At 41.3% G+C, this 25,987-nt stretch overlaps 1 protein-coding gene across 3 annotated transcripts in view; it reads right to left on the reverse strand.

The window, feature by feature from the left end:
* Positions 1-18,161, reverse strand: part of col28a1a (collagen, type XXVIII, alpha 1a) — a 36,920-nt gene extending 18,759 nt beyond the window's left edge. For 2 of the 3 annotated variants that reach the window (XM_055021923.1, XM_055021920.1), the window contains exons 1-14: positions 18,059-18,161; positions 16,239-16,373; positions 12,602-13,167; positions 12,461-12,481; positions 12,276-12,335; positions 8,197-8,250; positions 8,056-8,100; positions 6,443-6,469; positions 6,132-6,176; positions 5,993-6,037; positions 2,214-2,267; positions 2,047-2,115; positions 1,867-1,935; positions 44-112 (exon numbers count right to left, since the gene is read on the reverse strand). In XM_055021923.1, the coding sequence (XP_054877898.1) occupies positions 44-112; positions 1,867-1,935; positions 2,047-2,115; positions 2,214-2,267; positions 5,993-6,037; positions 6,132-6,176; positions 6,443-6,469; positions 8,056-8,100; positions 8,197-8,250; positions 12,276-12,335; positions 12,461-12,481; positions 12,602-13,167; positions 16,239-16,362 (1,248 nt within the window). In that variant the 5' untranslated portion in view covers positions 16,363-16,373; positions 18,059-18,161. Of the gene's footprint in view, positions 1-43; positions 113-1,866; positions 1,936-2,046; positions 2,116-2,213; positions 2,268-5,992; positions 6,038-6,131; positions 6,177-6,442; positions 6,470-8,055; positions 8,101-8,196; positions 8,251-12,275; positions 12,336-12,460; positions 12,482-12,601; positions 13,168-16,238; positions 16,374-17,538; positions 17,735-18,058 lie in introns of those variants that run through there. The other variant, XM_055021921.1, reaches the window with a different exon arrangement.
* Between the last annotated feature and the right edge of the window lie 7,826 nt (positions 18,162-25,987).

The raw sequence follows: 25,987 nt of genomic DNA on the forward strand, positions 1-25,987 counted from the left end.
TTGTTAAATGTCAGGTTGACTCAACAAATTCCAGAGAACTTGCCTTTGGTCCTACTGAACCGCCACCAGGGAAACCACGAGGCCCTTGTATTCCCGTAGGCCCCGTCGGACCCTGAACAGTAGAACCACAGAAACCAAACCAGACATTATTCTCCTGTGGAAGTTTACTGTTACACACAGTTTGTAACCGGTCACCAAGCCAAGCTTAGTTAACATGAATGTTTCATCAGAGTAGTAAAACTCCAAGAAATAGCACCCTCAGCAGAAAAAACTCAAGTGTGTACCGATATGTGTGTTCAGTCAATTAAGATGCAAAAAAAGTTTATTTGAATAATAATAATAATAATTATAGGTTTTATTAATGATGTCCTTTATATCTTTAGTTCTCAAAGGGCTTCAAAAGCAAGCAACGGATACAAATAATTAAATGAATGAAGAAATAAATTAGATGAAAACAAATATCTCAGAAAGTGAACCAAACATTTTGTTAAAACAAATGTCTGAAGATCTTTTTTCAAACAGTCAGTAGATTGGTCAGTGGTGGAGCGGATCAGCTCTGATTGGTTTTGGGTGAGAAGGGTTGAATGAGTTTAGTTCTGTGACTTAATCAAATCCAGATTGTGTACAAATTTAATTTAATGGGACAATATTCAACCCTCAATTTCAGTTTTTATCGTTATAGTTTCTAAACCTCTGCAGGCTTCAATGTCTCAGCTAAGGTCAGAGGTCATGATTCAGCTGTTACAAAAGAAATGGGTAAAAATGGGACTATGAGAGAGTTCCAAGGCCAGAACTGCTGCTGACAGAGAACATGAATGCCTGTCTCACATTGACCAAAAAATGCGTTGATGATCCCAAAGACTTTGGGGAACTATTCTGTGGACTGATGATGGTGTGGCAATCTGGTGCTGTTTTCCTGGAGAGCTGACTCAAGCAGACTGCAGCGGAACAATGATCCAAAATGTATCTCTGAATATCCCAACAATATCCCAACCTGATCAACATCCACACTGAAGGTCAAGAAACCCTCAGACAAGTCTGAATTAAAACAGTTCTGCAAAGAATAATGGAACAGAGCTCCTTCACATGGTGCTGCAGACTCAGCGGCAGCTTCCACCAACACTGGAGGGAAGGGTTAGGGTTAGGGTCTGAATGTCTCAAACTGTCTGAATGTGTCTCACACATTCAGACAGTTTGAGGGTCAACAGCATTTTCAAGATGCTTTTTTCTTGTAGCAAACAAAATTAGAATTTGAAAATAGAATTTTGGCTGCACAGTAGCGCAGTGGGTTGCTCTGTTGCCTTGCAGCAAGAAGGTCCTGGGTTCGATTCCCGGCCCGGGGTCTTTCTGCACGGAGTCTGCATGTTCTCCATGTGGGTGTGTGGGTTCTCTCCGGGTTCTCCGGCTTCCTCCCACAGTCCAAAAACATGACTGTCAGGTTAATTGGCCTTCCCAAATTCTCCTTAGGTGTGTGTGTGTGTGTGTGTGTGTGCGTGCATGGTTGTTTGTCCTGTTTGTCTTTCTGTGTTGCCCTGCGACAGACTGGCGACCTGTCCAGGTGACCCCGCCTCTCACCCAGAACGCAGCTGGAGAGGCAACAGCACCTCCGACCCGTTAGGGAGAAGGATGATCAGAAAATAGAATTTGCTTTTTCCTCAGGTTATATGTGGCTAATATTAAAAGTGGTTTAAAAATTTGAAGTCTTATACGATAACTGTGACAACAAAGGAAACTGGCTGTACCAAATAACCTTTCACAGAACAGTCATGTGTTAACAGTATAACACTGAGAACAAATACGAACATTGCAGAGAAGTAATGGTCTCTTTAGCTGTTGTCAGAGTTTGGTTTATTTTTGCCAACTGACCTGACTTCCCGGCTCACCAGAACCCATCGGACCAAGTGGACCTGGTCTTCCTTGGCTTCCCTTGTCACCCTGAAAGAACCATTAATTATAGGTAGGAGATATTTCAATGCATGCCTTGTCTTCCCAGCCTTCATAACTAAGTGATTTCTGAATCAAACATTCAAAGAATCCATGAAATACCTTGGGACCCGGGAAGCCAACACCGCTTTCTCCTGGAGGTCCAGGTGCCCCCCTTGTTCCTGGATCGCCCTTTTCAAACACCAAACAGGAAGATTTGAATCGTATCTTAGCCTGTGAACAAAATAACAAACGCAGCGTTTCCAAGACTTTTTGAATAATTTTCCTACTTTAGGCCCCGATGGTCCCTCCAGCCCCGGGTCTCCTGGTGGCCCTCTGTCTCCCTGGAAAACAGAACAAGCAAAGATTTAAAAACAAGAGGTAATGCAAGATGAAATGCTTTCTTTGCAAATTGCAGCAAATTAAGTCACCTTTTTTTCTTAATTTAATTCATTTACTCATTTAATATTTCAGGCGCAAACACAAGTGACCATCATAATTACACATAACAAACAATCAGTGAATGTGATCAGAAAGTGCAGAAGCGTACTATGACTGCCATTTTCCTTCTTGTGCATTTGATCAGGTTCAGTTAGGTTTGGGTGTTTTTTTGTCTAGTATTTGTTTTTCACATCTTTAAAATGGTTTCTAATATCCTGACACATTCAGTAGCTTATCGTAGTTCACCTGCAACATGAGTCAGCTTTATTTCTAAAGCACCATGAGACATTCTACACTGTATTATTAAATTTCCCTTTGGGATTAATGAAGTTTTTTTGAATTTGAAGAATGCTTTGAGGGTGCCTTTTGAACAAGTTGTCCCTATAAACTTTCATTAGACCAATAAAATGTTCTCATTCTACCATGTTGCTGATTTTATTGGCCTTGGCTGCTTTCCGGTGTAACAGATGAAGCTATAAAGTGAACCATTACTGCCACCTGGAGGATTTAGAAGGGTATAACTCCACACAAGAGATGAACAATTTCTGTCCTCCAGGATCAGACAGTCACAAAAATATTAGTTCATAAATTATTTATTTTGTGTTTTATATTATCGCTGAACAAATTTGAATCGTGCTATTTTTTTATTTGACTCACTTTTAAATTCGGGCAGTTTGGAATCTCGAGTGAAGCAGCAGACGGATCAGACATACAATGTGAAAACTCCACAGAAAGACCAAAGCCAGGATTACAAAGAAAATCACAAAGTCCCATTAATAAATGGAAAACACTTCCTTTACCATAACCAATAATCACCAATATCTAGCTTTAAGACAAACTTTGACAGTGATGATAAATGTTCATCACTGACTGTATTAAGCAAAGTAAAGTCATATGAGTGGGAAGAGGTTTTATTTGAACAATTGGCAAGCTTTATTTTCTTTAATTTCTTATTTAATGTATTTTTTTAATCACTATGAAAATAATGTCAGTCCTTGAAAGTATTAATGCGTTTTGGAGGGGATTTTGGATCCACACTTTTTCACATCTTTTTGTGAAAACAGAGGTCTGGTGTTTATTGGTCAGCTGCTCTGCTCTCCCTCTTTCCCTCGTTTAGAGCAGACCAGCAGAAACAAAGTTTACATCTGGTTTTCACTGAGACAAGTCAAACTCTCAGAACTCTGCCATAGATGTCTACTAGACTTGATACTTGATGAACATCAAACCAAAGAACCTAAATAAAGCTTTGGCCGCAGATGTAAGTGACTGTCCTGGGAACCAGAGGCAGACTATATTAACACAGAACATTGTGGAACTGTGATGAAGAATCCTGTTGTTTCAGTGACCTTGAAAGGGGCAACAACCATTTAAAAAGACAGAGAGTGGATAATATGTCCAAATCCTCATCCTCTCAAACAAAGTCTGCTCAAAGACCCCAACTAAACATTGGAAGCTTGGATTCCCTGCTTTAGAAAGGCTACATTGGGAACAGGATAAGACCTAATCCACATCTCACATTCCATAAGTGCAGAGCAGGAGATGAACTGAGAGTCTGCAGCGCACATGGCAGACAGGAATCTTTCAATTACTCCACACAACCAAATGAGTCTGTTTCCTGCTGGCAGAGAAAGCTCAGGTGCCGCTTGCTGAGGAACAAACATGCTTTATGGAGAAAGTCTTCACGTTAGCACCTTTAGCACCTTGTCTGCATGAACACAAGGAAAAATGGCATAGCAGCACCCTTACTCAGTCTGGTTGGGGACATTTTTGCTGACCCAGTTTCATTTGACCTTTGAATATTTTTAGTACAGAGATCAATTCATGGTTGCTTCAATGACTGGCAGGAGTCCAGGAAGTTATGTCTTATACTCTAACGTTTAACATGCTGAGTTTTAATAATAATACATTTTATTTGTACTGCATGCTTAATGTTCAAAATCTCAAAATGTTTACAGACAGGACTGACATGTTTTGCTATAAAAAGGACTAAAGAAATGTCTTTAGTCTTTTTTCTAAAGCGCTCTGTGGGTTGTGGTGCTTTCAACATATTCCACAGACGACAACCTGCGGGATGGAAAGCTCTGTCCCCATGGGGCACAGCCAGGTTTTGGATGCACGCAGTGGTGTGTTTTGTAGGGGGAGAAGTTCTTAGAGGTGAGGCAGAGTATTTCCATTCATACATGATGAGTTTGGAGAGAGATGCAAAGCCAGTGAAATGAGTGAAGGACAGGAGTAATGTGTTCACGTGTTCACACACTAACTGCAGAATTTTGGACATATTGGAGCCTCCGTAGACTGTTGGTACACATGGTAAGGAGCTGTGCATCACAACAATCCAGTCTAATGAACCCAAAGGCATGCTACAGTTTGATCTGGTAGGATGAGAGTGGAGCCTAGTTTGGCAACATTATGAAGTTATGAAAGGAGATTTAGCAAAGTTGGTTTACATGAGAGTCACAGGTGAGATGGGAGTTCACTGGAACTGGAAAATGTAGAAACCAGAGAAGATGATGCTGGTTAGAGATAACGCTAGTTGAGAAGAATGCCGCTACTCAGACAACTGGTGCAGGCAAGGAAACTCAGGTTTTTTAATACTTCAAGTGGGATCTTGAACGGACACAGGTTCAACAACAAGTAGCTCTGGTAACTCAAATGACAGTCAGCTGCAAATGACAAGGAACCTGCAACTCAGAATAAGGAAATGAAAGACGAAATACCTATGGAACATGATTGGAGAATGAGGCACAGTTGGTACCATCAAGAAGACTATAGTGGAATCAATTAACCAATAAATGGGAAAATACAACACACAAGAAGGCTAAAAGTAACTTACAAGCAACACAAAATCCAAATCCCCACAGACTGGATATGTTAAGGCTCCACATAAAGCAGGTATCGGCACTTAAGCTAATAAACAATTTGGTCTTTGGTTTTAGAAAAGACACACTACCAGCTAAATACATCAAATGATTAAATGTAGTGTTCCTATTACAGCTGACAAAGGTGAATAATTTAGCTGCTTCATTCTGATCCCAGTGCTGCTGTCTTCATCTTCATCATTTATATGAATCATAATGATTTCAATTTGATGTAAATACATTTTGGTTGTATTGTCCAGCCATGATGAAGAGCTGATGGATGTGCTGCCTCTGCACAGGATGCTGAGAGAATTTAAGGGGTTCTTGCAGCAGTTTCAGAACTGCTGCAAGAACAAAGACTTTAATGTGAGTTCATGTCAGAGAAGTATGACAAAACAAAAAATACTCTTTTTAACTGTATGTACATGTCACTATTAATCTAGATATGATCATAAGTCTGTGTTTTTACTGTGCTCAGCTGAAACTTGTTGGCTGACAAAAGACTATCGAAAACATCTGAGCATATCATAGAACAGTGATCTTGGGCTTTGTTTTGATAACAATGATACAACTCAATTCTGAAGAAAGTATTAGCTTTATTTTTATTAAGTCCATTTAAATCCAAAGGTTGTTAATTATTAAGTACATCAACAAACTCTGCTTAAATTCAACATCCAGGAGTCGATGCTGAATTTAAGCAACAATGTTTATTAATTTGCAACCATGTGTGAAGATTGTTAATCGAAGTAATAATATTATTTAGACATCACCTCCTCTCCTTTACGTCCTGCTGATCCAGCAGGTCCAGCCACACCCTGTGGAGAAACAAAACAATATCTCAGCTTTTCCAGCCCTTCAGCAAGCCTTCATCATATCATTTTATTGATGTAATACAACAATAATCCCTACTTTTCTTCCTTTTGCACCAAAAGCTCCAAATTCACCTCGTTCCCCCTGGAACATGAACACAGACAGAGGAGGAGCGAACACATCTGTTGAACCCAGAGTCAAGTCAAACCGACTGAAGCCAAAGCTGCACTGACTGCTTTTTGGTTACGACTGTCTACATGTGGAACTTACGATGGGAAGTCATTGATTAAAACATGACATAGCTGCAAACAAATGAACAAAAATGTGCTCTTTGTGTTTGTGATCAAGAAATCTGCATCACGAAATTCCGGTTGAAATTTTCCATAAATATGTTATTTAGAAATGCATACCTTTTCACCTTTCCTGCCAGGTCTCCCCTGCCAAAAGAACCAGCTTACATTATTCTTTCACCATATTGTGCAAGCCACATTATCATTAAACATTGCAGTATTTCAGATTTCCTGAAGTAATGTCCATTAATGTTACTACCAGTTCCTTGAACTGTAGTGGACACATATCACTGAGTTTGCTTGAAAATAAGCCAGTTTTCAGACTTGTGAAAGGCTAATAGTGGCTCAGAACATTTTAACAAGTTTTCCACATTCTAAATTCAACCTGAAAGTGTTTAAATGTTGATATTGGGGGAATATTTGTGTACATTGTAATCTAATCTTTCCAAAGAAACCACATAACTACTGAGAAGTTAATGCAGTTCCAATTCCTCCAAAAAAGAAGCCACGGTTCTTTCCACCCGCTACCTAAAAGAGGGATGACTGAAGGTATGAATATGTTCTGCTAGCCTTATGAGAAGAACTTTGCCTTTCCTGACACTGCTTCAACAGAAGATGTCCTCTATTACATTTGATATGTTACATTGGACATGTTAGAGTAGGAGGCGGACCAGAACCAAGCCTTTTGTGGCTCAGAGTTTAACTTGAGTCAGGAGGAGTTGTGAAATGCCAGAGCTATCAGCTCCGGTCAGCAGCAGGCGGATACCCAGATGGCTACGGGCCAAGAGTTGGGTCATCCAAATCCTTATTTTGGTCTGGTGTTTCTTCCCAGCTACTGTCAATGCCTGAGTTCTGCTGGACAAGCTGGCAGACACACAGATATTCTGCTTTGCAAACTTTGTAGCTTCAGTTTTCACTGCTTTTCATCAGTTCGATTCGTCTTCATTCAGTCAGAGCTTCATTACTGTCTAGCAAGACAATATTCTCCATGGACAAAACCGGATCCTGCAAAAGTGGATATGATTTGATTCTGCTTGCATTATAAAATATATTGGGATGACTTCTGTCGTGAATTATTGATATATAAATAAATAGAAGAGAATTTGAAAATTAATAGGAATGAATGTGCTTAAAACAATTGTCTACTTGTGTTAACAACAGCAAATCCTGCTAATGTTATTTCACCTGAAATCCTGGATCATCAGGGTTTAATTGATGTGCACATGACTTTGAATGTCCCAAAGTCTCTGAAGAGCATCTGAATGTTCTGTTCTTGAAGAATGCCCAATACAACATTGAAGTGGTAATTGGTCATTGAGACCTCACAAAACATGGTAACTTTTGGAACAGTCCAGGAACAACTGGATGAGCATCATGTAACAAGGCAAAAGAAACATCATGGGTCAACTGTGGCTTAGTTGGAAGAGTGGTAGTCTTGCAGTCTGAAGTTGATTTTGCTTTAAGCTACAGTCAGCGTGCTCCTGGTCAAGGCATTTGGTTGCCTACTGATCTGTGGATTGGTGTGTGAGTGTGTGTTTTTTGTTAGTGTTATTCATTAAAAGCCCTGAGTGATCAACAGGAAAAGAAAAAAAACACTAAATCAATTCATTTACCATGTGTCATTCAAGAACAGCAACATTGACATTACGACCAGTGAACATTACCTGTTCCTCCTCGCTAGTAATGCCATCATAGGAAAGTAGCAGGAGAAGATTGAAATATTTTTGAAATACCTGAAGGCCCGCCATTCCTGGACGTCCATTAGTACCAGGTTCACCCTGAATTCCATGAATTCAAACAAAACAACCAGTTAAACAACTCTTTATCGATTGATCCAACTGATAAACAACAGAACATGACGACAAATCTCTCACCTGAGATCCCTTTGGACCGGGAGCACCATCCGACCCTGTCTTCCCTGGTTTCCCCTGAATCAAAGAGAAAGAATAAGAATCAGTGATGCAGCCAAGAACTCAGACTGCGATACATACTGATCATTTGACCTGGTATTATTGCAACATAGGAGCATTGAAAATGGAAGATGTCTACCAATGACATACAAGCAATGGAAAAAAAACACAATGGGATCACTGTAGTCTGTAATATTAGACCCATCCGACAGGGAGTCTTTGGAATGAAGGTTTCTCATGGTTGTTGGAAATTTGATGAGATCCCTAATGTAGAATGTCCCTTGCCATTTAAGCATTGGTATGTGAGGAGAGAGTTTGTGTTGAGTCCTCATGTGTCACAGGAGCCAGTGGATGGAGTGGCGGACGGCGGTGGTTTGGTCATCTGTGTTCCCTGGTCAACATCCTGGTGGTACTGATGTGGATATGCTGGACCCTCTGAATGCTCCTACCACCAAGGAGAGCATCGCAGTAGTCCACCATGGAGGAGAGGACTGCAGCATGCCTTGAATACATGGCACTACAATAAGCAGAGTACACCTGCACTTGGGAACCGAATCTGTGGGAACCACACTGTGAAGCAGCAGACAGCAATGGACAGCAATCAGGTGCCTCTGTTGTGGGCTGCCATTATTAAATTTATCATTTTTTAAAATAAATCAGACTGTTGACGCTGCCATTTTTAAAGGGCTGGAAATGCCGGGTAGTGACGGAGGAAAAACAACACAGCCTTTAGCTTCATTTGGCCTGAGTGCAGTGCTGTGCAGTGCTGTGCAGTGCTGTGCAGTGCTGTGCAGTGCTGTGCAGTGCTGCAGTGCTGTGCAGTGCTGTGCAGTGCTGTGCAGTGCTGTGCAGTGCTGTGCAGTGCTGTGCAGTGCTGTGCAGTGCTGTGCAGTGCTGTGCAGTGCTGTGCAGTGCTGTGCAGTGCTGTGCAGTGCTGTGCAGTGCTGTGCAGTGCTGTGCAGTGCTGTGCAGTGCTGTGCAGTGCTGTGCAGTGCTGTGCAGTGCTGTGCAGTGCTGTGCAGTGCTGTGCAGTGCTGTGCAGTGCTGTGCAGTGCTGTGCAGTGCTGTGCAGTGCTGTGCAGTGCTGTGCAGTGCTGTGCAGTGCTGTGCAGTGCTGTGCAGTGCTGTGCAGTGCAGTGCAGTGCTGTGCAGTGCTGTGCAGTGCAGTGCAGTGCAGTGCAGTGCTGTGGCCTTTTATTAACAGATTTCACACACCTGTGTAAATCCCCGCCCACAACAGGTAATCAGCAAGATCATCAACAAGATTCAACACAGACACTGCCAATGTATTTAAGCTGACTTCTGCACCAGGAGGACAGATACTCGACATTCCTGTTATCCTCCGAACCGTTACCATAAAACCTAAGAAACCATGCTTGCTAAGCAAACACCATCTCAGTTCTGTTAGCAAATCCATAAATAAGTGAATGAGATGACATTATGCCTCCAATGCAACACTTGAGTAAAGGGATATTTCACTGCTTTTCATTAGTAATCTCAACTTATGTTCAGCTTCAGTTCACACTAAAACATGTGGGCTGATCAAACCTGGACTGAATTGTTCTACATATGTACAGTATATTTGGCACCACACATTTCAAAGCACAGTAGCAAAAGCATATGTACCAGTACTGAGAACAGAAACTAACAAAGCAGGGTGAATTAAAATATTAACAGCATGACAAGAAGAATTGTGACCAATTTGCCAACAAAAGAAACATTCAATACCTGCAGGTCAAATGTCCACATGCCAAAAAGTACACTTAAATCAGTGACCTGTCTGTGATTTATCTCCAACACAAGCTGGAGCTTTGCTCATGGTTTATCCTCTAATACTGAACTTTCTTTCCAAACATTTCTCTTCAGCACTGCATCTGATAAATTCAACCCAGTAACAACCTGCTACACTTGTGTCTGGAAATAATGTTCCATTATTTAACATTATTCACTTGAATTGTACTAAACAAGTGCACCTGCAATTAAGCCACCAGAATTGCTGTTGAGGATGAGATAATATCTGACTATACCCTTTCATAAAGAACATGAAGGTCGTCTGCATTCTGGGCCGTAAAGCTGCTACAGATCTAGTTGCATTTAAAAGCATCAGTCAGGCCAGCAGACTCAATCTCCAGAATCCTAATAGAACCTAACAGGATTTTGGAGCTCGTGGCACATTTATCGTCATTTATTCACATTGCAGTTCAATTTCAGGCTCAATCAATCAATCAACCAAATGCCATTTTTCAATCTGTTATTGCCCAGTTTTTGGTGAGCTTGTAGGAATTGTAACAGTGCTCAGCTGACAGAAGTGGTACCCAGTGTGGTCCGCTTTTACTGTAACCCAACTGCTGCGTGAGTGAACAGGTTAGATGGTATTTGCCATATTTTGGAAGTAGCGGGCAGTTTTTGAGCAACGTGCCTATCCATCGTCCTGCACCAGATCTTTATTCTCATTTGACACCAACAAGGCCCCAGACCTTCTTTGTGGAAATTTTCTCTGTGACCTGAGAAACAGCTGCGTGTGAAAATCCCTGCAGCTCATCAGTCTCTGGAACCCTCTGACCAGCTGGTCTGAGGGTTCCAATATATATAATACATATATTAGTGTGTCATGTATTAGCATGGAACATAGCTGAACCAATACGTTTTCTCAAACAGCTGATCTGGACTGACAGAACCATCTTTACCCACTCAGCCTGTCAGGCTCTGTGTTTTTCTGTGTGTATATTTGGAGTTTTTGTGTTTTCTGAGTCTCCATGTTGTCCTTTCTCCCCTTGATTGTTCCCAAGTGTTTCTCGTCCCCTGATTACCCTCAGTGTATTTAACTCCGCCCGTGTTCTTTGTTCCTCGTCTGGTCCTTGCTGTATGCGTCTATTCAGTGTGGTTTGTCCATATGTTGCCTCCAGTTGCTACCGGCTTTGAGCCCTGGCTTTCCGCTTAGCTATGCTGCCTGGTTGTTGGACTGTTTTTGTTGGACTTATTTCATCTTTAAATCATCATTATTCATCTCATCTGGGTCTGCCTCACCACCACTCATTCCACCACAACTTATGACAAAATGCTATCTCTCATGGGTCCTGTTACACCAATCAATAAATCAACCAATCAATGTGGAAGATGTTATTTATAGAACATCTTACAAATCCAGTGACCAAAGTGCTGAACAGAAAACATGAACTACAATCCATCAGACAAAAGACAGAAAAAATAAATACAGCATTAATGAAAAGCACAGCCTGACAATTTTTGCTTAGCTGGAATAAAAAGCTGCCTTGAAAAAATCAGGATTTCAAAATTCTTAAACATTCAAAGTGTCACAATTTGTAGTATTTTAGAATAGCAGTACCACTCAGATCAAGGGTGATGTCAAAAAACTTCCTTCTTTAATGTCAAACTTTGAGCAGGATCTGACACAATGTGTTGAGAACAGGTAGCACAGAAAACTTGAATGTCCAAGACTCAGATAATGACTGTTAAGGACCCAGCAAAGACACAGCACAACACTAGAGGTCAAAAACACGCAGGAACAATGAAGGAACACGACAGAGCTTGGTACAATCAAAGGTACGACACAATAACACAGGGATTAGTTAACCAATAAAGGGAAAACAAGACATAACAGGACTGAATTTATCAAGCAACCTATACTAGAAAACCATAACCAAAGTATTAGACATTCTCACAATAAGAGAGAGATAGTTGCAGAGTTCTAGAGCAACAGCACAACAACACACTCTGGTCACAAGATGAGTCCTGTCCAGAAGCCACTGGTGTGTCTTCTTCTGGAATCATGCTTGTTTATAAGTTCTATTAAATAAAAAAAAAGTCTGGTCATTTATAAGCTTAAACATCAAAATGAAAAATCTTACAATCCAACGTACAAGGTGCAGAGCAGACAATCTCAGGGTGATATGGTTTAGTATGGAATACCAAAACATAACTAGGCCATGGCTCTCCATATATGAATTTTCAAAGCCCTTAAGATCATGCAGAAATGCCCCGAACCTACTTGGTGCGATACATGTCAACGACAGCATACTTACTAGACTGCCAGGGCGACCCCTCTCGCCCTTCTCACACCTACAGTTCTTTGGCTGTGGGCACTGAAATAAAGATACAGAAAACCCATCTTAACTGACACATTGCAAATATGGTAAATATAGAAATCAAAGATGCAAAGAGTCTCTGATTCAAAAGTATTTATAATCTAAGAGCTAATGGTACTTACCCCTGTTGTAACAACTGAATTCTGCAAGAAGGAAAAAATCAGTCTCTAAATATTTTCCTTTAAAAAATGGAAATATTAATAAAACCATAATACTTGTGATGGAACAAATTTGCTGTGCTTCAGAACAGCAAATTTACTCACTATTTCACTGAAGAGTTTTTCATCAAGCTGGGTGTCAGAGAGACTGAGCACATGCTGCTGTGGCGGGCCACTGGCAATGGATCGTAGCTGTGTTCCCATAACATCTGGGTTGGGCAGCCCAGACAGCCTGATGGTGAACACCCTGATGTTGTGCTGTTTGGCCTCTGCAGCTGCTGTGATGGCACTGGGGCTCCGTGGGTGGTCTCTTCCGTCCGTCATGAGCACCACCACCTTGAGGCCACTGGGGGGCGTCTCCTCCCTGAATATCTTGGTGGCATTGGTGATGGCATAGGCAGAGTACGACCCATGGCCAATGAAAGTCATTGAGGCCACCCGACTCTGGAAGACATCCAGGTCCTGCCAGTCTCTGAAGTTATGCTCTACTGATACTTTGCTGCTGTACTGCAGGACAGCGAGGCGCAGGCGCAGACGCCAGCCTGCAGGGTGAAGCTGCATGAGCTTGGTGCTGAAGTGCAGGATGAACATCTTCTGCTGCTCAAACAGCACAGGTTGGGCATTCTCTGTACTGTCCACCAAGAACATGAGTTCCACCGGGCAGACCAAGGCTATCCAGAGAAAACACTTTTATTACATTTGAATAGTACTGAAAAAATAACATTTAACTGCAGCTCCACTGGTTAAATATGATTGAATTCCTTTGAGTCACTCTTTGCTACTACTGAGCAGTTGACCACTCCTATTAGAACTATATGGTTTCATCATTTTACAAAAATGTCTACAATCAAAAATAACTGCACTTTTTTTTATCTACCACCATGCACTAATATTGCTGGCCATAAATCTGAAATGGCCATATCTAAACAATTTCAGGTTCATGACAATGATACACAAATGGAAAACATTTAAAACAGCTGCTGATCATCTAGGAGTGGACATTCCAGTAAGTTTCACTCAAGGTCACACTGTGAAATACTCTGAGATTAAGGAGCTTCATCCCAGCTTCTGCAAGCCTCAGTTAGGAGTTTAAATATTAAAGTGTGACTTCAAAAGCACAAAACTACCACTAAAGCACTTTGACATGTATGGAAGGGTTGCCAGGAATAATATGTTTTGGTTAAAAAAAGAAAATGGCAACATCACTTCCAATGTTACAACCCAATCATCTTCAACCTGTGGAACAATTCCCTTTGGCGGATGAAACCAGGATTTGGAAAAGATCCAAAAATCTTACACCAAACAATGTGGAACCTACTGGTAACATGTGAAGCACATAACCACAGTAGATAAACAGAATTATATATCTCTGGAAAAGTCTGCAAAATCTTTTTTTTTCTGCTGTCAGTTCAAAACACTGATTGAGACTGTGTAAAACATAGCCACCCAAATGAGATGGTGAGAGAATGGAAATGCTGTCATACACAAACTCCAAGAACATTTCTGATAGATCCCAGCTTCACAAAAGCATTCCATTTATGGGCCAAACATTACAATTTGGACCAATAAATAATGCTTTTCTTTCTCTGCAACAAAAACCTTCTGTCTGTCTTTTGCTCCATTGCAAAATGGAGCAAAAGTGTGGAAAATGATCTAATGGTACCGTGTGAAGCATTTCATAATTTCTCATTATTAATCTAAGAAAACAGATATGTTTGTGTTTCCTCAAGTCTGTGTTTTTGAGTGTTTGTTCAATGTCTATGCTCCATTTAATATTACAGCGTCTTCCATGTAAAGATGCTGGTGGCCCTCTGTTAATGACTGAAAAACCTACAATAGTCACTGAAATAACTTTAAGTTGAATAAATAAATAAATAAAAGTATACTGAAAATTAACCAATGGAAATCAGACATTGTGGTTCAACAAAATCTTTTGTAAAAAAACTAGTAAAACAGGCCTGGGCAAAAGTGATGGCAGCGCTTGAAAATATAGAAATCAATTTCACCATAAGAACATGTTAAACAGAGGTGTATCAACGATTAGCATTCCAAAATTGAAGTGAAGAGAAAGGTAATAGGAAAACAGCTCAGAACAATCTCCAAAAACATCAACGGTGAACTTCATGATGTAGTACATCAGTGGAGAAATCTCAGTCACAGAAATCATTTGAATGCAGTGATTGCCTCAAAGGGTCGCAGAACAAGAATAAATGTTAAAATGTTGTTGATGGTCCATAAAGTACTAGGTCAATACTCTCCATAGTTTCTTGTCAGGTATGAAATATGTAGAGCCTTTAGGTCATCAAAGATCTTTTCCTTCTCTGTTACCAAAACTAGAACTAAACAAGGTGATGCCTCTCAAAGTTGGAACAAACTCTGCAAACCTAAAATTTGGGAAAACCTCCTTTAAGTTGGGACTGAAACCCAGCTTTTTACTGGAGTTTCCAAACAAAGAATAAACACTGCTTTTCACTTCATTTTTCCATCTGTCCATTAGGGTATAGGGTTAAAACCAGACCTCCCACTTCCAATCAATGCGTTCCAGCAATCACAACGTGCTCAGTGGGTGTTCAGTCTGTCTCTGTTTTCTGGTTCTTCCCAGGGAACTCGCCCAGTAGGAAATGATCAATAAAACTGTTCAGAAAGTAGCCTGATCAAATGCCCAAACCATATTAATGGAATCCTTTGAATGCAGATAAGCAACACATTTTCATGCTTCTCTGAATGATTCATCTTATTTACAAGGCTGAGTCCAACTACTCTATAGAGGACGGCCATTTCATGTAGGATCTCAGTCTTATGTTACAGACATTTATAATGAGATGCTAAGATAGCTGAACTCTCCTGTTTGAGGTGAAGGCTTAACCCTGATCTAGATAAAGCAATTCAATTCCTTCCATTATTGAATAGAGAGTTAGACTCAGGACACCTGGCTACTTCACACTTGGATGTGGACTAAACCAGTGCACACGGAAGGTCCTAATCTCAATTCACCAAAAGAACTCCATAATGTGCAAAAACAAACATGAAACTGAGGCTTCCAAACCAGATGCTCTTCTATCCCAGGAACAACACAAGTCATAACAGCCATAACTGTGTGACGTCTCTTTAAGACAGCCTAAGCTATGGTTGGTGATGTTATTTGAATGCGCCACGACTCCACTGTCAAGAGCAACGTGCTGCAGATGGACTCATGGTCTGAGACTGACCTTTACATTTTATTTCCCTAACTCTGAGTGACGTTACAGATTGTTTGGACTCTGCTTATTCCATGTCTGACAATACAGCAGCCATTCAACCAGGCTTTTCAAGGTTGCTGAAGAGCGTGTTTATTAAAGGACAAACACAATGGAATTCCTATTACCAGTGTTGTTGTGAGTTTTTGACTGTCCTGATAATTGTCTGCTTCCTCTTCACCACTACTGAACATAACCCAAGAGTAACCTGAGGGGATCCTCATCGGAATCCAGCGTTCACTGAGAACAACATCCACTACAATGTGAATTCAGCTCTTGCTTTGAGATCAAATCAAGGACCAGGTATTGCTTTAAACCACCTAGTACTCCATAGTCCCTCAACACTCCACACAAATGACCTCAAGAGACATGGTCACAAACATTTTCTAGATGCATAAAAACACATGTAGACCACACTATCCAACCTCCGAGCCTTAAGCACTCAAATAAACTTGCACTGCCTTCACAAAGAGATACTCTTAAAAGATCAGTTGCACAACACTCACGTTTGGCTTTGTATGTGAAGACCTGGTTGACTCTCTGAGCTTTCCTCCTTCTATTTTGGCATTTGACTGGACATAACAGCACTAGAATGAGTGCAAAAATCTTCACAAGCTCCACCACATTCATTGTAAAGTGAGCTGCAGAGAGAGAAACATGCAGAGATGTATTTAGTGAGAATCTGTGGCAGGTAGCAAAACTGCAGTAATTTGGCATGAACACATGAGGGAGACCTAAGTATCCAAAGTGCTTCCAGATTTACTGCTGGATATCATTTCACGCCCTCATAGTTATCCTACACTGCTTCTGTCTATGAAACAGTGACGTGTGGTGAACCTGATGAACCTGTCATCATGGAAAAATAATATATAATGATAAAATAATGTATATTGCTTTTTCACCCTGTGGTTTGTACTGTAAAGTACAAAAAGTTTTTATTTAGCTCAACAAATTCTAATTATTTTTTTCTTCAAAATTGCTGAATTTTCGTATTTTCCATTCAAATGCTCAGAAGTGAAGCCGGTGAGGCAGCAGAGAGCTGAGCCTCACCAAGCATTGCGCAACCTCTCACTAACTGCACTGGCTGCCATTGTATGAGAGCATGCTCCTCCTGTCTGCATACAGCCAATAAAATGCTTCAAAAACATTTCATATATGAACTGATTTTTCATAATGTAGCTTATGCACATAATCTACAGTGTTTTTTGTATCCAACTGTGTGTGTAACGTGTTTCGTGTGCTGAGGAGCGATCAGAAACAGCAGAGAACAGATTCGTGGTGAGGCAGGCAGTTCTCTGGCCTCATGGCAGGGGGCGCTCATGATCCCAGACATTGTGACTCCACAACTGCAGAGTAAGAGACAGTAACAGCGAGCTAGCCATACAGTGAAGTCAAAACTATAAAAACTAGAAATACATTAAGTGTATTTATAGTTTTCTCCTCTTACCACAGCAATCACTTATTAATAATCGCAAAATAAAGCCTAAAACTATTAGGGTTGTTGTCAGTTGCTACGGCAACGAGTTGCTGCGCTGATACAGAGCGAGAGAAAGAAATGGTTTTGAGTTGGACTTTCGCGGGTTTTTCTTTGCTGTGGAGCACAAAACGAAATGAATAATATCTACATGTTCAAGTTTGATGGAGTTAAGGGAATTATTCTACAGCAGCAGCGCGGCTGTGCGTCACATGTACAATAGTCTTTTTGCCCTCCAGCGTTGTCCGCATGCGCAAAATTTCCTTACGTCAACAATAACATGCAGGGGGTCTATATTTTAAAATCTGATTATGATTAAGTCAGTGGCTCACCTGCTATGACTCTCACCGCACGTCTCTGCTATGAATGACTTCACTTTTTCCATCGTGTGTGTTGAGTTAGAACAGTGAATTCAAAGCTGCGATCCAGAACATTCACATTTGCAGAATTTGCTTCTGGTCTTGATTTTTATGAAACAGCTAAATTGCTCTGATGTTACTTTATGATGCATGACTCCATGGAGTCTTCTTGCCCTCTATCGCAACCAGAATTCCCAATAATACCGTTATTGGGAATTCTGTTTCTCTCCAACTGTTATTATTTGATTATTATATGAATTATTGTGTCTGCTTTGTGGAAAATAGTTCATCTCCATGTGCGACTGTGTATTCTAGTCACTTCTGTCTTGTTCTCTGTGTTTTATCCTTGCTTATATGTTCTTATAAAATTAAAATTAAAATAAAAAATAAAAGTGTCTTGGTTTTACAACAGTGAAATACAAAATGTTCTACTGCAAATATTAGAGCATGAAATGGTATTAACAAAAGTTATAGAAAATAAAAACACTTTTACCTGTTTGTTCATCAAAAGAAGCACCAGATTAATCCATGAGATGAAGCAGCAGTTCTGACCAGGAGGGACTAGGAGCAGTGACTGGGTGAGATTTGGATTCAGAATCGAACCAGAGGCAAGACTCAAAGCTACTTCCTGTTGTTGCCTTCACAATAAAGCTGTAGTTGCTTCATTTTTGTGTGTGTTAATTTTGAATTTATTTTAAATCAAATCAAATTTTATTTGTATGGCACATTTCAGCAGCAAGGCATTTCAAAGTGCTTTACATCATAAACACAAAGTAATGCAACATAGAATTAACAATACATTGTTCCATCATTACATTTTTAATTGATTACGTTTTTAGTCGAGATTTAAAGGAAGTCAGGGTTTCAGCTGTTTTACAGTTTTCTGGAAGTTTGTTCCAAATTTTTGGTGCATAGATGCTGAAAGCTGCTTCTCTTCTCTTGGTTCTGGTTCTGGGGATGCAGAGCAGAACCAGAACCAGAACCTGAGAGGTCTTCTGGTTCTTGTCAGACACGATTCTTGTCTTCTTGGCAAGACAAGAATCGTGTCTGTCACAGTAGCTGTCAAACTGCACAAGGTTTTCAGAAAATGAAGAAGGAAGATTAATTATTTTTTTGTTTCTACTAAAACACACAACTAAAAACATTCAAGAATGGGACATATGAGGTCTTAAAAATTAACTCCCCCCTTTACAGAGTTTTTCTCAAACTCAGAATTATTAGCTTAGCCTAAAACCCATTTGATAACCTGAGATGAGTAGCAAGATCTCAGAAAGCAACATGTCCACCAATGGAAAGACATTCACAACAGATAAGCAACAACATCAGCTCCTGGTCAGATTTAGAACTTTGTAATCTTTTGATTTTACTAAAATGTTTGTTCTGACAGCAAGTGACATTAACTTTTCTTAATGTCAAAGTCTGTCCAAGTCCTAACTTGAAACTGATAGAGAATGTATTGTATGAGCTAAATACAAGGGTGAAGAAATTGAAGCTTTAAACCTTGAAGATTGGAGATGAGTATTCAATATACCATTGGAATGATTTCTCCTATGTCTCTCAGGCTTTTCCATCGATTATTTAGAAAAGTATAAATGTTTATTGTATCCTGCATCATTTTCAGCCAGGAACAAACTAGTCTAAAGACAACAAGTTAATCTGAATCCACTATGATGAGTAACTTTAGGTTTAATTTTATTAGTTGAGAAAGGTTTATAGAGTTATTCCCATGACTTCAGACTTGCAGCAAACAAATGACAGCCATTATCAACAAAAGGATAAAACATGGAACAATGAAGAACATTTCCAGAAGTGGCTGCCACACTAAAATTACTCCAAGAGCTCACCGCTGACTCATCCAGGAGTACCCAGAACAAAAGTCTGGTTCAACTGTGTGAGTGGTAGCCATCTTGGACAACCAGTTATTAAGTTTAGGGAAAATTACATTTCACATAGGGCCAGGTTGATGTGGATGCTCTTTTTTAAAGTTTTTAAGAATGAATCTTAAAAACAACTTTTACATTCATATTTGTCTGATTCTAATACTAGTTTCATAATGTGAAATAATTTAAGTGTGGCAGAAAAAAAGAAGAAATCTTGGACCAGTTTTCCTCTCATCTGTCTGAGATAACATTCTGCCTCAAGACAGATTCACTCTGGTCCTCTAACCCATGAATATTATCTTCTAATATCTTTCATCTTCCTAGAATGATCAAGTATTTTCTGATATTTCCTGTTACATATATGCTGATGACATCCAGCTGTATTTATCTTTAAAACAGCATCAGGTGGACAGGCTGTTCTTTGTCCTATGTTTATCTCAGATCAGTCACTGGCTCTGGTAGCTGTTGCTGTACACTCTATACAGGCTCTAAGTGGATGTCATAATTACAGTTCTTGTTCTCACTTACAAGACTATGAATGGCCAGATTTTAAACAAACATTTTGCTGTTCATGGCCTTCCATCCCAAACCCAGCCTTCTCATTGTTTCATAGTTCAAAACTACGGGGGCAGGCTTACTTTCTGATAGTTTTGAAGTTAAGACATTTTTGTGACTTTTGTTTCAGTGAAAAGTGTTTCAGAAATAAATCTTAACTACTTACTTTAAAATAAGACACTTCTCTTGAACACTTGAACAAATGTATTGATTGACTGAACAGTAGAGACTGAATATTGACCAGTGTCCTTGAGTATAGTGAAACATGCTTGATTCCTGGCCATGAGGAAGAACAGGTCGACTTTAGATGTTTTGAATCTAATCTTTATGTAGTCGTGTTTGGAGAGGCAACTGGAGAATGCTGAGATGCTGTACGCAGCTGTACCTGGGGGATGCCGGTATGCACCGTTTGTATTAGCTACTCCCATATTTCAAACAGACAGGCTCAGTTAAGACTCATGCCCAACTTCTGACATAAATCAATGCTATGTCTGTAAAATGCCTTAGAAGCTCCTGAGGAAATCATATCAAATTAAATCAAAATTTTAAAGGTTATTAGGGAAAAAAGAAAAAAAACTGTTGAATCCTGCTCAGCTTTCGTTTTATAAGAACTTATCAATATGCTCTGATTGAGGAAAAAACTGAACTCAAACACACTGGTAGGGGAAAATTCTGGATTTCATGCAAGGATTTGCAGGGAAACATTTGTTTAATACTTAAGATAAGGCAGACTTGCTAGTTGAACTGTCAGATTGCCTCACTTGAGCCAATCAGATCACACCTTACTGGCACTTACACTTGTAACCCATTTTTAATCAGCTATCTGTTCGTTGTTCAGTAATTTAAATCTCCGGCTTAAAGACTCCCCATGTTCAGCCACACCTTGCTGGTTCCTCTTGTGTTTCTCCTGGAGTTATGGTTTTGCTCTGGTTTGGCTCCCTGCCTTAAATGTAGTTTTTGTAAGTTCTTGCGTACATTTTTCACTAAACTTCAAGAATCTACTTGACATGTCCACCTGCTGAATTTGGATCCATTTTGATTATTTTAAGTTGACCATTTGGGGATTTTAAATTTTGAGAGCTCTGGTAGAAGAGACAGAGAGCTTCCTGTTTTACATCAAGCACTGTATTCATCTGGGTACAGCTGGATGACTCTGCACATTAGAATCCATCCATCCATCCATCCATCCATCCATCCATCCATCCATCCATCCATCCATCCATCCATCCATCCATCCATCCATCCATCCATTTTCTTCCGCTTTATCGTGGTCCATCCATTTTCTTCCGCTTTATCGTGGGTCTGGTCGTGGGAGTTGCAGCTTCAGAAGGAAGTCCCAGATTTCCCTCTCCCCAGCCACTTGTTCCAGCTCTTCTGGGGGAATCCCAAAGTGTTCCCAGGCCAGTTGAGAAATATAGGCCCTCCAGATACAAGTGTCCATTTCGGCTGCTTGTATCCGTGATCTCGTTCTTTCGGTCATGACCCAAAGCTCATGACCACAGATGAGGGTAAGAACGTAGATCAACCGGTAAATCGATAGCTTCGCTTTTTGGCTCAGCTCTCTCTTCACCATGACAGACCGGTTCAGTGCCCGCTTCACAGCAGACACTGTGCCAATCCTCCTATTGATTTCCCGTTGCCTTCTTCCCTCATTTGTGAACTAGATCCCAAGATACTTGAACTCCTTCACTTGGGGCAGGACACCCCTGGCCCTCTGGCCCAGAGAAGGCACTCTACCCTTTTCCGGCTCAAGACCATGGCCTTTGATTAGGAGGCACTGATCCTCATCCTGACTGCTTCACACTCAGCTGCGAACCGCTCCAGTGAGAGCTGCAGATCATAACCTGATGAAGCCAATAGAAACTCTTCATCTGCAAAAAGCAGAGATGCAATCCTAAGGCCACCAAAACGGATCTCCTCAACACCATGGCTGCCTAGAGATTCTCTCCATGAAACGAATTAACAGAATCAGTGACAAAGTGCAGCCCTGGCAGAGTTCAACCCTCACCAGAAATGAGTCCAACTTACTGCCAGCAATGTGGACCAGACTCTGACACCGGTCATACAATCTAGGGGAACTGCCCCTGTTATCCATGCGATATTGCAGAGTCGCGTCAGCCAACACAACCGTACAACATCCAGAGCTTTAAGGAACTCTGGGCGAATCTCATCCACCCCCTGAGTCTGGCCACCGAAGAGCTTTATCACCACCTTGGCGACCTCATCCCTAGAGATTGGAGAGCCCAACCCAGAGTCCCCAGGTTCAGCTTCCTCAATAGAAGGCATGTTGGTGGGATTGAGGAGGTCTTCGAATTATTCTTCCCACAACATCCCAAGTTGAGGTCAGCAGCACACCATCCCCACTATAAACAGTGCCGGTGTTGTACTGTTTCCCCCTCCTGAGACGCTGGATGGTGGACCAGAATTGCCTTAAAGCCATGCGGAAGTTTTCCCTCCAAACTCATCCCATGCCAGAGTTATTGCCTCAGCAACCACCCGAGCCAGATGCCGCTTCACCCGCTGGTATTAATCAGCTGCTTCTGGAGTCCCACAGGCCAAAAAGGCCCAATAGGACTCCTTCTTCAGCCTGACAGCATCCCTCACCGAAGGTGTCCACCAACGGGTTCGAGGGTTGCCGCCACGACAGGTGCCGACAACCTTGCAACCACAGCTCTGGTGAGCTGTCTCGATAATGGAGGTACGGACATGGTCCACTCAGACTCAATGTCCCCCTCCTCCCCCAGAATGTGTTCAAAGTTCTGCTGGAGATGGGAGTTAAAATGCTGTCTCACAGGAGATTCTGCCAGACATTCCCAGCAGACCTTCACAACATGTTTAGGTCTGACCGGCATCCTCCCCCACCACCGACGCCAACTCACCACCAGGTAGTGGTCAGTGGACAGCTCCGCACCTCTCTTCACCCGAGTGTCCGAGACATAGCCCGCAGATCTAATGAGACAATGACAAAGTTGATCATCAAACTACGGCCTAGGGTATCCTGGTGCCAAGTGCACATATGGAAACCCTTATGCCTGAACATGGTGTTCATTATGGACAACCCGTGACGAGCACAGAAGTCGAGTGGTGTTCAGAGTTATCTGAACATCAGAGTTATCTGAACACCACTTGAGTTCAGATCGAGGGGGGCATTCCTCCCAACCACGCCCCTCCAGGTTTCACTGTCATTGCCCACATGAGCATTGAAGTCTCCCAGCAGAACAAGGTAGTCCCCAGTAGGGGCACTCTCCAGTACCCCCACAAAGAACTCCAAGAAGGGTGGGTATTCTGAACTGTTGTTCAGCTCATTAGCATAAACAACAGTCAGGACCCGTCCCCCTACCGATAGGCAGCGGGAGGCTATCCTCTCATTCACCTCTCATAAACCTCAATGTATAGGTGCCGAGATGGGGAGAAACAAGTGTGCCCACTCCTCCCTGGCGCCTCTCCCCGTGGGGAACTCCAGAGTGGAAGTATGTCCAGCCCCTCTCAAGGAGACTGGTTCCAGAACCAGAGCCATGTGTCGAGGTGAGACCGACTATTTCTAACAGGAACCTCTGAGCCTCACACACCAGCTCCGGCTCCTTCTCACCAGAAAGGTGACATTCCACGCCCCAAGAGCCAGCTTCTGCAATCGAGGATCGAACCGCCGGAGCCCCTCCACCGGCCACCACCAATCAAACAATGCACCCGACCCCAATGACACCCCTCACAGGTGGATCCATGTCTGCTCTTTGTCCTGAGCCTGCCTGTGCTCCATTGGTGAAAGCCTGGCTACCAGGCGCTCACCATCGTGCCCCCTCCAGGCCTGGCTCCAGAGTGACCCATGTCCGGGCAAGGGAACACCAAATCCAAAGTTCTCATCCATCAAAGGGGTCTTCGGGCTGTGCTTTGTCTGGTCCCTCACCGGGGACCTGCTTGCCTTGGGTAACCCTTCCAGGGGCATAAAGTTCCAGACAGCATCGCTCCTAGGATCATTGGGGCACGATAAGGTGGCAGCCCAGGGAGAGGCCATTTTAGAAACATTGTTTTCTGAGCTTTCTGAACATTTGTAATGCTTAAGTCAGCCAGACTGTTAAAAAGGCCTTCAACATTACATCACATACACATCAGTAGATTGTTTCCACATGTCCTTTTGCAATCTTTTTGAAACTGTTGTTAGTTTTTATTTCATGTCAAAGTATTTCAATTAAAATATTGAAATGTTAATTTATTTCAGGAACTCCATCACTGAGTAAAACACATTATATAGATTAATTACAAAGACTGGTGGTTTTAAGGGTTTATTACTGTTAATTATGGTGATTTTCCACAACAACAACAACAAAAAATCTCATTTGGGATGGAATGAGGACCTAGCACTTTGCTAGAGCAAGTCTTCTAGACCTCTTGAAGTTCAGCTCTCACATGGCAAAAAGAGCAGACTGGATATCTGTCACAGGCGTATTTTTCCACGTTAAGTGAAAAATACTGAAAATCATAAATTCACTTGAAGATGGAAGCTGTAGAATGAAAAGTCAAAAGAGGAAGACTGGTACTGAAAAGCTAAGTAAAAGAAAGCATGAATATAAACAACAAAAAAACTTAAAACAGACATTAACTGTGGCTCAAATTAACCACATCACATACAAACAATGCTTTATTTTTAACATTGAAATAAATAGAATTAGAGAGAAATCCCTTTCATGCAGTTCAGGGGAGCTCAAGTCCAGTCCTGGAGAGCTACCGTCCTGCAACTTTTAGTTGCAGCCTTACTCCAGCAGACCAGGCTCAGCTCTGAACAGGCCTGGTAACGAGTCATTCATTTGATTCAGGTGTGTTGGAGCAGGGATGAAGCTGATAGTTGCAGGATGGTAGCTCTCCAGGACTGGACTTGAGCACCCCTGATGTAGTTACTAACACCAAGACAACCTACAGACTAAATAACATTTGTTACTATTAAAAAAAAGATGCATTTTTCATGTATTTGACAGGGAGTTTTCCTGCACATATATATAAAGATGTATTATTTATATTTTAGTTTGAGCAAATTACATCACGTCCATTTCATAAAGATTGACACAACTCTTATATAAAATCTAAAAGTTGGCACAGATATGGAGTCTTTATGAACTCACTGAAATCATGAGCTGTCATTCCCTGAGGCCCTTCAGCCTGGTACCATGATCACAGCTTCTCATCCATCCAACAGTCTCACTAACATGTGTTAGACATGAAGTTGATTTTTGGACTGGCAAGTTCATGTCCTGTTAGGGTAACCAGAAAATCAGTGTGCAGAATGATATGCTGATCCTGAACTAATCAGGAATAGTAATAAGCTAAAGACGGACAGATTTACAGGATCCCCTATAAATCTTGTACAGGGGATCCTGTGCAGTTATTGAAGTCATAATGAAAGTCTATGAGGAGAAGTGAACTGAAGCTAGACCATCCAGTGCCTCAAAGTGAAGGAACTTCAAAATGACTGATGATGAGTTCAACCCCTGACAAGTGAAACCGATTAACTCATAGATGTGGTGATGGATTGGAAAGATAATTGCTCTTAAATCCTAAACAGGATTTTGTCCAGTGATATTGAGGTCATCAATGCATCAAGATAATTCTTTTTTGACAGTTTCAGGAGTGGCAGTTCCTAAAGCCCGCTATAAAACATGCCTCATTCTGCCCTAAAGAATTTCACTTCACAGATTTTAAATGAACAACCTTAGTAAAAAAGAAAAAATAAGCTCAACAAAAACTCTAAGCATAAATTTCTCTAGTCCTAAAAGCCCGATTTCATTTTTAAAATAAATAAAAGGATTTTAAGTTCAGAAATTAGGCCCGAATGAACAGTATATCCATATCTGCTCCAGTACTTGGTAGCATGTCCTTCCAGACTTTGGATCTGCTGAGGTGTCATGGTGATCTCCATCTCATCTGTTCTTGGGTCTGTTTGTTTTTCATCGTCCTCTGACAATATCCTACAAATGTTGTGAAGACGATGTGAGGCC

This window comes from Poeciliopsis prolifica, unplaced genomic scaffold, assembly GCF_027474105.1.
Source record: "Poeciliopsis prolifica strain line A6 unplaced genomic scaffold, Auburn_PproV2 SCAFFOLD080, whole genome shotgun sequence".
NCBI lineage: Eukaryota > Metazoa > Chordata > Actinopteri > Cyprinodontiformes > Poeciliidae > Poeciliopsis > Poeciliopsis prolifica.